The sequence below is a fragment of the Tyto alba genome, unplaced genomic scaffold (assembly GCF_018691265.1).
Source record: "Tyto alba isolate M040663 unplaced genomic scaffold, T.alba_DEE_v4.0 Super-Scaffold_2, whole genome shotgun sequence".
Classification (NCBI taxonomy): domain Eukaryota; kingdom Metazoa; phylum Chordata; class Aves; order Strigiformes; family Tytonidae; genus Tyto; species Tyto alba.
The window spans coordinates 38,004,933-38,020,656 of NW_024881282.1; the positions used below are offsets into that span (position 1 = coordinate 38,004,933).

The 15,724-nt window shown below is 34.1% G+C and overlaps 1 protein-coding gene across 2 annotated transcripts in view; it reads right to left on the reverse strand.

The window, feature by feature from the left end:
* The window catches only part of SCYL2 (SCY1 like pseudokinase 2), a 42,908-nt gene that overhangs the window by 6,015 nt on the left and 21,169 nt on the right, over window positions 1-15,724 (reverse strand). Inside the window, exons 8-18 of one of the 2 annotated variants that reach the window (XM_042792465.1) lie at window positions 13,600-13,725; window positions 11,916-12,092; window positions 8,323-8,334; window positions 8,067-8,189; window positions 6,095-6,208; window positions 5,483-5,615; window positions 3,605-3,723; window positions 2,849-2,949; window positions 2,028-2,094; window positions 1,810-1,899; window positions 565-684 (exon numbers count right to left, since the gene is read on the reverse strand). In XM_042792465.1, the coding sequence (XP_042648399.1) occupies window positions 565-684; window positions 1,810-1,899; window positions 2,028-2,094; window positions 2,849-2,949; window positions 3,605-3,723; window positions 5,483-5,615; window positions 6,095-6,208; window positions 8,067-8,189; window positions 8,323-8,334; window positions 11,916-12,092; window positions 13,600-13,725 (1,182 nt within the window). The remainder of the gene's footprint in view (window positions 1-564; window positions 685-1,809; window positions 1,900-2,027; window positions 2,095-2,848; window positions 2,950-3,604; window positions 3,724-5,482; window positions 5,616-6,094; window positions 6,209-8,066; window positions 8,190-8,322; window positions 8,335-11,915; window positions 12,093-13,599; window positions 13,726-15,724) is intronic. The other variant, XM_042792466.1, reaches the window with a different exon arrangement.

Sequence of the window (15,724 nt, forward strand, 5' to 3'; positions counted from 1 at the left end):
TTCTTGTACAAACACTCTACCAACAGTCTTTATCATTGCTCCTGCAGAAGTGGCATTCATTTTTCAGAAATTAGAATTTACTGCATGGAATTGGGCATGAAATGCAATTATACACAAAAGCAAATAGGTTATTTTTTTTCTTTGCTACTTAGAACTAATTGTTACGCAGATTTAATCTGACAACTAAGACAATAATTTAAGTACTACTGTGACATTTGTTTACATGCCCCATTCCTACCCCCAAGCCCTTTATATATTTAGTTAATAAACTCTTCAGAGCAAAACCTTTTTTAATATGTGCTTTTTCCTTATCTAGAACAATGGCCTTCCAATAATAATTATTCCTTTGGAAATTCCTCCCGCAATGTAAAAAGCGGGAAATATTGGTAATGATGCAAATGGAAGACAGATTAAAATTTTGGGTTTTCTCAGCTGTGCCATTGTACTACCAGTGAAAACAAAGGTGACTTGCAGGAGAAAAAAAATGCTAAATGCATACAGCACTTGAATGGAAAAAGCATCACAGGTCCAATGGAAACACTGCAGTAGTTTGCTCTTTCTCACCTGCTTCAATGGAGGTGTTATTGCAGTTGTTTGCGGCTTAAGAGGTTGCTGGCTTTTCAGTTTCTGTGCCTGTTCTTGTTCTTTAGCTAACTTTTGCTTCTCTTCAAGTGTAAGTGATGCCTTTAAAAGGGAAAATACTGACACTAAGTTGCACAGAATGGTTATTCTTACATTGGTATTTTTATTTCATAAATAGCACTGTAGTTTCAATAATATGTGGCAGAACAATACATATTATTTATATAAAAGAGAAAGCAGATAAGCACAAAATCTATTAGAATATTTATCATATTGCTAAAAAAATACTTAAAGCAAATAAATACAATATTAAAAGTAGCATAATGAGAAATTTGAGCACATCTCAAATAAAGAGGTATCACAACAGAACCATCTTAAGCTTTGTCTTCTTAATGTTGGGCATAAGAAAAAGTGTTCTGCACAGTTTTTGTTTTTATATGGTTACCAACTGGCACTTGATACAGAACTGGAATTGACCATGGAGTTGGGAAGGGAATTTTATTTTAAGACTGCTTAAGATACTTTTCAGGATTTTAACTCGACTTTTGTTAATAATGAAGGATAAAATCATAGAATCATTCTGCCTTTGTCTAAAATTAATAAGAGGGATCAGAGAACTAGAAATGGAATGATCAAATGTATAGACTCTGGTGAGCCATTTATATAATTAATAGCATGAAAAGAATTTTACAATAGTTTATGCTTATGTTTATGCATATTCTATGTCGTTATGTTTTTTCTTTGCTTCTTGTGTTTATCCTCATATTGACTGTTCATTGTCACTTAACTTTCAGTTTTACAGTAAACGTTAGTCTCTGCTACCACATGAAATTCTACATTTTATCGTCATCTCTGTCTGTAATTCTATCATAAATTTGCCTGTTTTGATTTTCCTATCTAAATCCACTGCCGAAGTTTCAGTTTCATTGAAATCTATTACTAAGGAGAACAAAAGCGACCAAAAATCTATAATCCTAATTGCTGCCTACTTTGTACAAAGCTATTTTCAAGGAAAGGCTTTCACAGAAATTCAAGGATATGATTTGAACAGTTTTCAGTGGACCTTCAAAAGTGAGTATTTTATGCTGTTGTGCCATACAAAAGCAGTTAGGTTATTTTTTAAAGCTTTAAATATGATGAATATTTACACATACTCTTTATGCAACCATATCAGCCTTGTATTAGACCGATGGGTGTAACAGGATTCCAAAACAAAGTAAAACACACCTTTTTCTGTTTTGACGACATCTCATTCTCTTTACTATCAGATCCACTAGTTAGAAGGTCAGTTCCACTAGTATTAAATACCTTGTCAATCTGTTTAAGTTCAAAGAAACAAAACTTACTTATTTGAAATGCAATTTAAGGTAACATAAATATTGACTAAGTAATTTTAAGTTTCAAATTTCTATATGCAAGTAACACAATAAAATATCGTCGCTTACCTGATTACTTGTACTATTAGATCTTGCCTCTTCAGACACACTCATTTGGTTAGCTATATCCAAAGATCTATATAGTGCAGAGTACACATATTACAGAAAGATAACTTTACAGTCCCATCCACAACACTAACTAAGCAATGAAGATTATTATTCTGCCTTTAAGTAATACCAAAAAAATGCATTATGAGAGCACTACCATTTCTACAGAATGCCTGTAGGAGACTGGAAAATGTTAATATGATAAATTGTAAAGGTTTCCTAATGGTCATTTCCCATGGTCTTAGTTCCTCCTTTTGAACTGTGTGACACAGACTTTGGGTAGCCCAAGTTAATTTGACTCAGAAATCTCACCTCATATCAGACTCCATAAAATAGCTCTAAATATCTTCAAACATCACTGGCTTCTAATAGGCTGCAATGTTTGTTTCTCCAGTATGCTTAATGTTCTCAATAACTACAGAAAAGCAACTTAGCATATAGAAACAAGACATAAACTGTACTAGTGGAGCTCAGTATGAAATTTTACATTTAATGAATTAATTAGAAATTATCTATTAAAAGAATTAACTGTGACAGAACTGTATAAAAGTAAAGGATTTTACTCTATAAAACCATTGACATCACAATACTATTATTATTCTAGGACTAATAAATCTTTACTGACAACTGTGCTTATTTGAGCTAATTCTCAACCACTGAAGTGAAAATTAGCTAGATTTTTTAATGCTAGGCTAGTTTTCTCACATTTACTAAAAAAAATAACTGAAATTTATCTCTGCTCACTTGTTCCTTCTCTAACACACATGTAAATAAACACTTACTTCTGTTGCTCTTGCATGACATGAAGTTGTTCAAGTTTAGTTTTATGCTCTGCCTCCAATCTATTAAGCATATCTTTTATAACACAAATAAAAGAATTGAACTGTAAAAGAAATACATAAGAAGTTTGGATTTTGCAGTGATGGAATTCAGTCATATATAACTTGAAAGGTAATATCTCATAAAAAATAGAATACACAATATCAGACATACTGCAGATTTTTAAATAATTTATAATCCACTTTCACTATCTTCCATTAGATACCCAACTACAAGGAGAGTATATACTGAAACAGTGAAAAGTATATATTGCTAACAACAAAAAAAAAAAGTGGGGCAACCCAGACAAAACAACCACAGATGAATATTACCAGATTCATTTTCAAACAAATCCTATGATTGCACTTCTACATTATCTGCAACATTTACAAACGAGAGCAAGGGAAGAAACATTAAGACTGTACTTCAGCTTTTAATTTGAATTGTAATTATGTTAGTAGCCAACTGCTTTTGCAGGACATTTGGAAGGTGATACTATTCATATTGAAATTTTAAAGTGGATTGGTTAAATCCACTGAAAAAATAACAAGCTTTAAACATGCAAATACAGTAATACTGGCAGGTTTTTTGGTTTTGTTTGTTTGCTTTTACAATAGACATTGACATACAGCAATGCATGAATTTTTCTCTGACAACAGTTTAAATCTATTCTCTGCCAATTGATCAAGTAAAAGCAGGCAACATAGTCATGTTCCTACCTGATTGAGATTAAGGTTGTTCTCAATACTAAGAGGAATCAGATGGGGCAATACTTTTCCTGCAAGCTGCTCTTTGGTAATTCCCAACTTCTTATGAGTAAATGTACATTTGTAAATACCTGACATACAACATCAAAATAGCAAAAGTTGTTAAGTTTAATACACAATGTGAACAAAGTAGCACTTTCTGTATACATATCAGTCATCCGAATAGACATTAGCTCTGTGCACAAGCAGGGACAAAGATGATCAACAGAATCATAAAAGCTAACTCATCCACAACATAAACATATTATAGCAAGAGTCTTTGCTAAAGTTCAGAGCAAGAGGAGATTCAAAGTAATACTTTGCAGTTATGAAACCTGATATTAGGCAATGTATCATCCCGGTCAATTGTCTAAGAACATGCATTGTTGAAAATATCACGAGCAACTGAGTTACCACAAACTGACAAACTGCCACTGAGAAATTAAGCTGTGTTAACTAAGACTGTGTTCTCTCATGGCATACTGAAGTGTCTAGGAGTAACTATCACACTGCTCTCTGCATTTTACAAAAATTCTCACCTAAATGTTTGGGGCTGTGTTACACACAGGATCAGAAATCACTCATAGCCTTTATCTGTTCTAAAATCACTGAAAAATAATACTGGCAGGCACTAGGGATCCAGTGTTAAGTATACAGGTTCTATAGTGTTTCTGACAAGAAGATTCCTCTGCTTAAATAGCTCACCTCTGGTGGCAAACACTGAGCATACTAGCATAAAAGAAGCAGCAGCTTTCTGCATTTTCTATGGCTAGTGTTAGAACAGATCTGTCAGGGGGCCAAATGAGATACCGCACACAAGATGAAAGGTACTGCGATTCCAGAAAAAGGAGAGCCCAAGTATATAAAATTGATCTCAGCACGTCATTTCCAAACTAGGGTTCACTTATCCACTGTATCCAAGTCAAATTCAGAGATATACAACTAAAGTGAAAGATACACTGTCATTCAACTTTAAGTTAGTACTGATGCCCTCTTGCTGATTTTGAGCAAATCACATCAAATTCTACCATCACATATTATTAATGTTTAATAAGGGCTGCTGCCAGTACAGCTCAGCTTGTTACAAATGGTCTTCTGTCTATTACTTTGTTGACAGTAAGAGAAATTGTCACTGTCTTCCAGATTTGGCCACCCAGTCACACCTCTTTCTTGGCAGTGACTCTGGTCATCTGGTCTCCTCGAGCCCCTTCGAGCTGTTAAAATCACATGTCCTGAGTTAGGCAAGCACCAGAGTGGCACTAGGAAAGCACAACTAGGAGTGAGGCCTCCCTTTCCAGAAGTAACAAGCCATTAGGTTTTGTTAGCCATTTCGTGAACCCTCACCCAGTCTATGCTCCGTTTCAGTGCAAAGGCAGCCACGTTTAATTAAATGTCCAACAAAATGAGTCTAACAAAACCTGAAGAGCAGTAAATTTGTAGACAATCATTTATAGAATCTGACATGCAAGAGCAGTAAGAGAATGAAGCAGTAACATCATAAAAACTCCAGCAGCATCTGGAAGAACACAGGCCGTATGCTCTTTTGAGGACAACAGCCTCTCCAGCTGTGTGGACCATTCAGTCCATGAAAGTGTCACAGCCCAAGAACTGCAATGAGTACTCAGAACTGCACTGGGACTTGAAGACTACAAATATATATGCACTAGTGTTCAGGAGTACCAACAATATATAAGGTACCTGAACAGAAACATACTTAAGAACCAGAAACAGGAAGTTTTTAATAGTCATTTTAGGGACACACTACGTAAACGCTTTCAGTGACAATACAAAAAGCTTTCAGATTTGCAACATCGAAGCACAAAAGACAAGAAAGTTGAAACTATTAATTACCTAAAATTCCCATCAGCACTGCAGGTTCCTTGGATGGAATTTGTTGTAGAAAAGGTAAAATATCATCAAGCACAAACCATTTATCCAGGTACTCCAAAATCTTGCCTAAGCACACTAGTGAGTTTACCCGGACCTGTGAAGTATAAGAAATACACAAAGTCTCTACTATATTTTTGCCTAAGCAAAAAAAACAACTTTACAAATCTCATACCTAGATGAAAACAGGTGCTACTGAAACTACAACCTTCATATCTGAAAATTTAAGAGAAGTTAAAAACCCCCTTTTATGTCATAAAAGGAAAATACATAGAGTTACATACTGCTTACAAAACAGCGTTTCTGCAGGACAAACACTGTTAACTTATATTATTGTGGAACACACTTCAACAATTTTTATCAGTATTATTAACACAGTAAGTTAACTTCAAAAATTGTTAGAGTAAAAAAGCAAATGGTGCTTCTATATTTGTAAAAATAATTTTAAAAAAATCTCAAAGAAATCAGAGCACATTGATGGGCTTTTCTTTAAAAACACAACAGCAAAAAAGCCAAAGTAATTAAAGGTAAACACATTTTCTGAGGACTGAGAGATAAAATTATTAGGATACTTACAGCAAGAGAAGAAGTTTGCAAACATGCGTTTTTAATTCTTGGAATTAACGAATTTTTCATTGATGGGTAATCTATTAAATTGGCAAATGTGGGAATTATGTTTAGGCAAAGCTCCTATAAAAAAAATTCTGCATAAGTTTAAAAAGAAATATGCAAGTTTATGATAAAATTAGTACTAATATTACTCAAGATCAAAAATTAGTTTAAGATGTCTTCTTAAGCTTTCCTTTTAAGGAAATACCATGTTCAACTAAACTGACCTTAATCTATCAGATTTACTTAAAAACAGCTAGAATAATAAAGCGTTATGATATGTATATAGAATCTTGGAAATCGGATTTCAAAAAGAGTATTCATAAATTTATTATGGGTAGCACAAATATCTTGCATTTTCACAAAATACCATTATATAAAAAACAACCTTTATTACATCAAACTAACATTTCCCTACATAAATCAAGCAAATCTGAATGAGTACTATCAACAACACTGCAGCAGCACGATAGGCTGGAAGATAAAAGAGCATATCAAAATTAAACATATTTCAGCAAGAGAGAAAAAAAAAAAAAAATTATTTCAGCCCAATCTCAAAAAATAAGAGACAGCAATATTAAGCATGTGTTGCAAGTAAATACCCGAGTAACCAAACTACTGATGCAGAAAAAACCCCTCACGCCAGGTATTTAGAAACAAAACCCTTTATCCATAATATTGCAAAGTCTTTGCAAAGGTAAAAGTCACATCTGATTATTCAAATGCTTCTTTAAGAAATATTTTGTTTGTTCATCTCCCCCGCCCACACCTGAATGCTTTTGGGAACTGGAAGTTAATTCCAGTAGAAGAATGGTTTAAAAAAAAAAATAAAAGAGGAACCTTAGAAAGCTAGTGTCCTGGTTTTAGCGCAATAGAGTTAATTCTTTTTAGTCGCTGGTACACTGTATTTTGGATTTAGTGCAAGAGTAATGCTGATAACACACTGATGTTTCAGTTGTTGCTAAGTAGCACTTATCCTAAGTTAAGGATTTTTCAGTTTCCCATGTTCTGCCAGCAAGCAGGTGCACAAGCTGGGAGGGAGCCTGGCCAGGAGAGCTGACCCGAACCAGCCAAAGGGATAATCCATACCTTAGAACATCATGCTCAGTATATAAACCGGGGGGAGGCATCCAGAAGGAGAGGATTGCTGCTCTGGGACTGTCTGGGTATCGATCAGCAGGTGATGAGTAATTGTGTTGTGCATCACTTGGGGTTTTTTCTTTGGTTTTATTTCTCTTTTTGTTATATTCATTTTCATTAAAATATTATTATATTTTTTATTATTATGGTTATTATATTTTAGTTTAGTTATTAAACTGTCCTTATCTTAACCCACGAGTTTTACTTTTTTTTCCGATTCTCCTCCCCATCCCTCTGTCAGGGGGGAGGAGTGAGCGAGCAGCCTGGTAGTGCTTAGTTGCCAGATGGGCCTAAACCATGACAGGCAGACAAAGCATAAAGAGAAAAATTAAAATATGGATACATAAAACATCACCAGAAGGTATATTAATATGATTTTACAGCAAATCAGGCCTTCAGAGGTAACTGTCAGCACACATGTTCTTACCAGCAGGACCGCAGCATAAGCCACCTCTAATGGACTGATAAGAGCATGCATGCCTGAATAGTTTCTGTTGAACAGGCAATGTAGTATAAATGCACAGCTACTTTTTGCTATGGTGGCTAGTAAGAATTTAGGATAAGATCATGGGAACAACAGTCAAGTGGTTACTCCCTGGAAAATTAGGGAACTACATTTTATTTTACTAAAACAAATTTTCTTTAATAAAACATTAATCTCTTTCAGCATTCAGAAATATTATACAGCTTTATATTTTTTTTTCCAAGTAAACAAACACATGAGTATATAAAAAGTTGGTACTTCAACTTAAAGAAAAGAGAAAAAAATCTTTTTAAATAAAGGTTGCAACTACTCTACCTGGATCTGAATTGAAGGTGCTTCCAAGGCTCTATAAACCATTGGTAGAACACTGTTCTTTATTTCATCCGGTGGAGTTTTGGTTAGAAGCAAGTCCATTTTTTGCAGGAAGATCAACAAGATCTATTAAAACAAGGACAATTCAGAAGCCAAAAGTTTTAACTCCCAAAACATACACTTACAATTTAAAGTGTGTTGTATCATATCATAAAAACGTCAGAAGTTTTCTTGTAACTCAGTAAATGTGATCACTTACCATGTTGCTTGCCTGAAGGCATGGAAGACAAAAAACACTTTGACATATTACTGCATTTTAAAAACAGCAAATACAAATAAAACAAAATATGCACATTCTAGACTAATCCTTCTGAAATAAGAAATCATAATGGTCAAGGAGGAAGTTCTTATTTCTATTTACACCATGGCCTTCTGTTAAAATTGACCCACCAAAAATCTTTACATATACATGAATATTGAAAAGCTAAACTTTCAAAAAACTATGGCTCAAATGCTATCCTCAAATCTTTTTTAATTACAACTCTGTATTCCACGTCTATGTAGAATCAAATTAGGGACACAATGAAAACAATATTACAGCTACTGTATAGACACAAAATACCTTTATTTCACACGGAAATCATATATCGTAAAATGAAAAATCCCAAACAAAAAAAATACACATCACATTAACCTAAAAAGCAACACTAGAATAGCACATTTAAGTAGTGGGATTCACCTTGCTTAGCCTTAGCCATCTAAAAGTTAGCTGCTGTTCTAAGTTACTCACCCAGGCTCAGTCTCCAACAGAGAGAACTATGGAACTCATAAGACTCATGTCTCATCTCGGATAGCTGAGACAACTTGCTACCAGTGATACTGACTATCCACTGGTATCTAGACTCCTTTTAGAAAATAGTTTAGACTAGATGGATAAATAGTGGTGAATGGTATCACATTAAGAATAAAAAGCCATGTCTTTCACAGGAGGAAAAGATTTAAATTTTTAAGTCTAAAAATATATAGCAATCTGTGGTTGTATGTCAAATAAACAGAAGAACTGAAGTGTAGAAATACAAGCATACCAAGACCAAGATACAAGTTTTCCACTTTCATTTGCTTTCCTTTACAGGGAAGAAAAATAATTCTTTTAAACTGCAGCTAATGTGTGTTTTCATATTGTATATTTATAGTTACCTATACTGTACACATACACACACAAACTCATTCATTCATTCCATGAACACTGATTTTTATGCAATATCCCCAAATTTGGGATAATTAGGCTAAGATGGGCCAGATCAGTTTTAAAGTCAGATTTTATAATTATTCTTGAATTAAGAATTTTTACTTGTCCTAAGCTTGGCTTTTTGAAACCTACATGCACTCATAACACTGTTCTCTTGCCTAGCAACCCTGTAATACTGTGGCATTGCAGTTTCTATGTTAGTTAAAAGTATATTTTTGGAGAATGACTGTTTGATTCTTTTCACAAATTCAAAAAGGACATGAATGAAACCTGTTATTTAACAACTAGAAATGCTCCTTTTAAATAAGAGCCAGATGTTTGAACATATAACAGATTGCTTTTAAGTTAAACATTGTACCATGTAGTCATTAGATTTCACAGAAGCAGTTCAGCCATTTTCCACTTGCTGTCAATGCTTTTCCACTCAGGTCACACGAAGCTAAATTGTTTTTGATCTCTCTCTCTCTACCTGTCTTTATCTAGAATGTCGTTCATGCTGTTCCACTGAACTCCTTTTATTTTTGGTTTTCTAGGGTCATATTTGATACTTTTTAACTACTGAAGTAAAAACTAAGATGTTACAAAGATTCACACACATCATTTAATACAAGCAGCAGCAGTTGCACTCTAAACAATAATGCTAAAGATGTGCTTCATTCACTAATACAGGGCCCAGTACTTGTCAGGGTACACTCTGGTGTACTGAATTAGAATATGAATTTACAGCACATCATATGCTAACTCTCTATGGATTCCCCTAGATATAAATTAAGGGTTTGTCTACAGTAGGAAGCTATGTCAGAGTAAGCTAGAATGTAATTTACAGCACATCTGTTATTCCATGCTAACTCCAAAAATATGATATGAATGAGTAGTTTAACTACATATTGCATTTTCATATTATAAATTCCCTCATACAATGACCATGTGAACACTGGATGACAATTTCTTCACACTGAATTACAGCAGCTTCTTTATGATACATTCACTCCCTAACTCACGTATCCTATGAAAGCCAAGCAACAGGCCCCTCATACAAATCTAAACCATCTTAAGAGTGTTTGGATGAAACACCAGCACCTTCCTTGTCCGCCCCTCTCCATGAGTTTGTAACACACAGGAACTGGAATTTTTTGTCTTGCACAAAGACAGTCAGACCTGGAATTCTGTCCTCTGAACCTTTATGTTTTCTTCCAGAATTCCTAGTATATTAAACCAGGAATCCTACATTACTTTAACAAACTTTGCCACATAAAAATACCACAGAAATAATAGTGAAATAAGCCATCTAGTACTTAGTGTGCATTAAAAAAGTCAGCATAAGAATTTAATATATAGTATCTAGAAAGCTACACAAAAAACTTCACAAAGCTTGCTCTTTATGAGCTGACCCCAAGTCTGTATTTTGCTTCCCTCTTTTCTCAAAAAATAAAACAGCTTTTGTGCCCATCATTCTTCAGATACAATTTCTGATGTTAAAGGTAGCAAAACACAGTGTTACCTTTCCAGATGAAACAGCACAAATATGATGTTCACTGGCTTTCAGTCAGTTAGACGCTTAATTTTTTCAAGATAACAACAAAGCTAACTTAAAGCCTCAGTGTACCAAACATAAAGCCTCAGTGTACCAAAAGTAAACAGCATTCAGGGGTTCCAGTTTTCTGAGGTATTCTCAGCTACACAGTTGTCCCTTCCTCAGTATAATGAGAGTTCTCCGATCTGGTTTTCTGAAACCCAGAAATAAAAGGTCTACTTATTCATTCCTGTGTTTATCTTGCCCCTTAGGTGCTCTGCAGAGAAATAATAGCATTGAGCAGTAAGACAACATGAGCTAGGAGGAGTGTGTAGCTGCCTTTTATCTGTGGAGGCACAATGCCTCAATTAGTGACAAAATTCTCAGGAATCATCATGCACATGGTGCTGACAAAAGGATGAAAATGTTTTGATCTTTTACAGTAATGATACCGTCTTAGGACTTTTATGCATGTAAACAACAGAAAAAAAATCGTATTTTACTTACACAGTATATTTTAAAAAAAAAACTAAACAGATTTCAGAATTTTGTGCACAGCCCTCAGATAAACACTATTTTATTATCATCAGTAAACAGCACTTCTCAGAGACTGTCAAAGTTACAACTTTCCACCCTATGATCCCAGTGTCAGCAAGCTGAATGCAAGGAAAAAAAAAAAAATCATAGGTTCAGATACTGGTAGAATATGTGCAAATATTGTACTGTACAACTCTGCTCAGATTGGCTAGATAAGTGATAAAATGCTTACAAATATACCTTCTACAACCAACAAAAATAAGAATTGAGTGGTAAATTAAATGTTTCCTTTTTTGCTAATCTAATCATCTCATCTCTCATCTATAAATGTAAATATACCTTCAGAAAACCCATCTAAAAAAGCAGGGGTAGAGGCTTTGTGAATTTCCTGGGAAAAATCTATTTTGTATGAATCAAGACTGACTGCCTGGACAATTACAGAGTGGGCTGGGCAATCTGTATGAAGCTGGAAAAGGGAACTAGAACAATTAGTCATTTTTCAGGGAAAAAAACACCAAAGAGAAAAATTGTGATCTGTACAATATTAACATACCTGGATTGGTTCTTGCTGCTTAAAAACAGGACCAAGATCAGGCAGAATGAGCCTGATATATTCTTCTTTGGTGCATTCCTCAGCAATTAGAAGAACATTAGGCAAGACAAATGGTACCATATCAGGATTCACAAATTCAGAAGTCAAGCAAGGCAAAATTCGCTGAATTATAACACGCTAAAAGAAAAAAACCAAGCATGCATCACATTGTACTGCATTGCAGTAAGTTACTATTGTGCCAGCTTAACAGCTTTTGTATCAACCTGATATTTACAAAAAAAGCAGACAGATATTCAGTTTTGGACTCTTATTTTCACAGTACACTCTAGCTAATTTACATTATGCTACTTTGCTTACTTTTCTCTGTTTGCACTCAAAACATAACTGGAGACTGTAACAACTGTGAAGGTCAACAAAAAGCAATTAACTGTAAAGAAAATAGGACTTTCAGCCACATACATGAATGATGAAAATTTTATTCTATACGCTTTCTGAAAAAATAAAAGAACAAAAACAAAACAAAAAAGACCATTAAAAAGGAGACTATTGCTCCCCCAAAATAATCAGTTTTTCAGTACCCCATCACTCACTGAACAAACACATAATCCTACTATACCTCCCTGTAAAACTCAAGGTATATTCCTTAAATGGAATTCTGCTAACGACATAGGTATTTACACTGTGGATGTCTAACTGTACAGTAGACATCCTTAAATGCTTTTAAAGTCATTAACGAGAAATACACATTTCAAGGGCACATGTTCCCTTCCCTCATAAAATATACTTTCAAGACAGAAAAAAAAAAAATAATGACCTAAAGATGACTAAGTCAGTCAATGGCTGTCTAAAGTTAGGTGAAATACATCTCATCTATTTCCAAATTCAAAGTATTAATGATTTCTGATCAAAGGAAATTATTACTGATTTATAAAGAATGTTAAATATGTATGTCTGAATTTTGTACTATGCAGTTCAAAATGGATTAGAAGTAGATAAATTTAATGCAATGGTTGAGAAGCTCAGCTATTCTTTTATGTAGTAAACTAATACAATTTTTCTATTGCATATGCATTATGCCTTATATACATTAAAGAATACCATAAAAGGAGAAGGAGTCAGTCTAGACAGAGTGTCTAACACTACACAGAAGAAATCTGTAATGACAGACATTTGCCTTTGAGGTTTCTGGGCACTGCTAGCACAATAAAGCATTTAGTCTGTTGAGGGAAGGAAGCTTTGTATCATTCAACATTAAAGTACTGCCTTGCTATGAAAAAACTTGAAGTAATCTTATTGGGAGAAAAGGTGGCAAGATAACTTCAAAGAGCTATGATAGCATCTGTAAACAAAAGGAAAGCCTTGTAAGTGGAGAGAAGGCAACTCCCTTTCAAAGTGGGATGAACTATAAGAGGACATGCAAATAATGGTTCCTTACACATAATGATAGCACAATTTGCCATTTACCATTTAAAGAATTATTGATAGCTGAGAAGTATTTCCACATTAATTATTTTCTAATCTCCCCTTCTTTCCTACTACACTATTCTGACAGTCTCATGGCAGTCTACCATGGTACAAAAAAGTACAGCATGGTACAATAAAGTTCAGCATTCCAAGATTTAGAATGTTAACAGATGTTCCCATATTTTTAAACTCACTATTTCAACACATCATACAGACATACCTTAGGTAGTTTTGGCAGAACCTTTGGTAGCCCTTTAAAAAATTGTGATTTCTGAAGGTTATCCCTTTGAAATAATGAATCAAAATACTGAAGCGTCATTGCTCCTACATCATCAAAGAATGGTATCTAAAAATAAGATTAAAAGCTTGTTATCTGGAGGGAGACAACATTGACACTGTTACAAAGATTCCAAAATATAATAATTTATTTATCTTATCAATGCACTACAGTAAGACTTTACAATGATGTGCCTGCAACTAATAGCTAGAAAAGTACATTTTTATATACTAAGCAGTATAATATTCACAGATAAAGGCTGATTATTAAGATGGAATTCTCCTAGCATTTTAAAGAAACCCATGCATGTTATGTGTACCTAAGTTAACTTATTGTATATTAAATAGTATCTTGTCTACAAAAAATTGAATGAAAAGTAAAAAACTTGATTAAAAATTCTCCTAGGATTAATTATGCAATTTAATATTCCAACAACGGATTACCTACTAGGCCATCCATATCTGGCTACCATCCCCGGAAACTTACAATGAATCAACAAGCATTTAAATGTGTATTTATATAAATTTCTCTCCACTGTTCAGATCCACTTTTAAATCCTGTCCACTATAATTTCTCACATGATCTCCCACATTTGCATTACTTCAGCAAAGAGGCCACAGGCTTTCTTAAGTATTGTGTAACAACATATATACACAGACCAGGCTTATAAAGACAGCACCAACAAAATACAAGGAGGTTTTATCTATAGCCATGGTAAATCATGTTAATACTGCTAGAGCTCCTTCATCGTTAAAGAAAGATTGATAAAAATGCATGATGATACCACGATTATTTATATAAAAATCCACCCTCAAATATTCACCTTTCAGTTAGCAGATGAACAAAAAGAGTAGAAGAGTGTCTATCCCAGACCTACACAGACTGGAATTAAAAGTTCTGCATTCATAAACTTGCAAGTGTAAGATTCCTCCTTCCTGCTAGCTCATAGTTCTAGGGAAGGATATATCACACCTCTTGGGCTTGCAACAGTTAAAGACAAAGCTTGGTCTTTCAGATTTTTTAGACACTTGTTTGCAGTTGAAAAATTTGTGCAAAAAGAAAGGATATAAAAACATTTAAATAAGCTCTGCTGTAAGGCAGAAAGAGAAGCCACTAAGAGTAGGGCCATAAAGAAAAAAAGAATCAGAAACACAGATTGGAATAGGGCAATACAGAAGAAAAGAATTTATCAGCAGAGTAGTCAAGCTAGCCTGCAGCATAGACTTAAATTCTGTCTTTTATATCACACACCAAAATGTATGTGATTGTGGAATTCTACACAGGTTAACATAAACTAATTAAAACTAGCAAGGTAAACTTGCCCATATCAAGCTCCATTTTAGTTCATGTCATGATGGCCACAACAAACTGCTTTTAGGACGAAACCTCTAATATCTCTACACTACAATTCAGTCTGCAGTGCCAACGTGGTAAAAGAGACTTAACAACTTTATAAAACCATACTGCTTAATACAACCATCTAACAGATGTGTTTGTTGTAGTCCTTCAGATAAGTGAGATTACCTGAGTAATATTTGCCAGATTCCTCACTTCCCATCTTTCAGCCTATATATCGGCAGAACCATTACCTGTACACCCACTATTTCTTCCAACTGTTAAGATAATTATTTCTCTCTCTGCATACAATTTTGTTATATGACAGGAAAAGAAAATTGTTTAGCTAAGCAAACCTGCAAGTAGGAACCTGAAAGGCTAACAGATATGAGAAAATAGGGTGTAAGACTAAGGAAGAATCATGCTTTTAAGTTCTACTTTCAGATAGGAAAGTGAAGGAAGACTTTGTCAAATTAAAACTTAAATGATCCTACTTGCAGTTAATTTTTGCTTTATTATGGCAAGTAAGATCCAAATACATTTTAAACTATCTTTCTGCATATTTAAGAATACACTAAAAATCATAAGCCAAAAGTTAATCCTTACATTTATTGCCCTTTATCATTTCATGGCTTTAAAATCCTTCCAATACAGTTTTAAAAAACAAATTGTATAAAAACATAGCATAGAAAATACTTCCAATTGTATTGGAAAGCAACAAAATAGTGTTGCA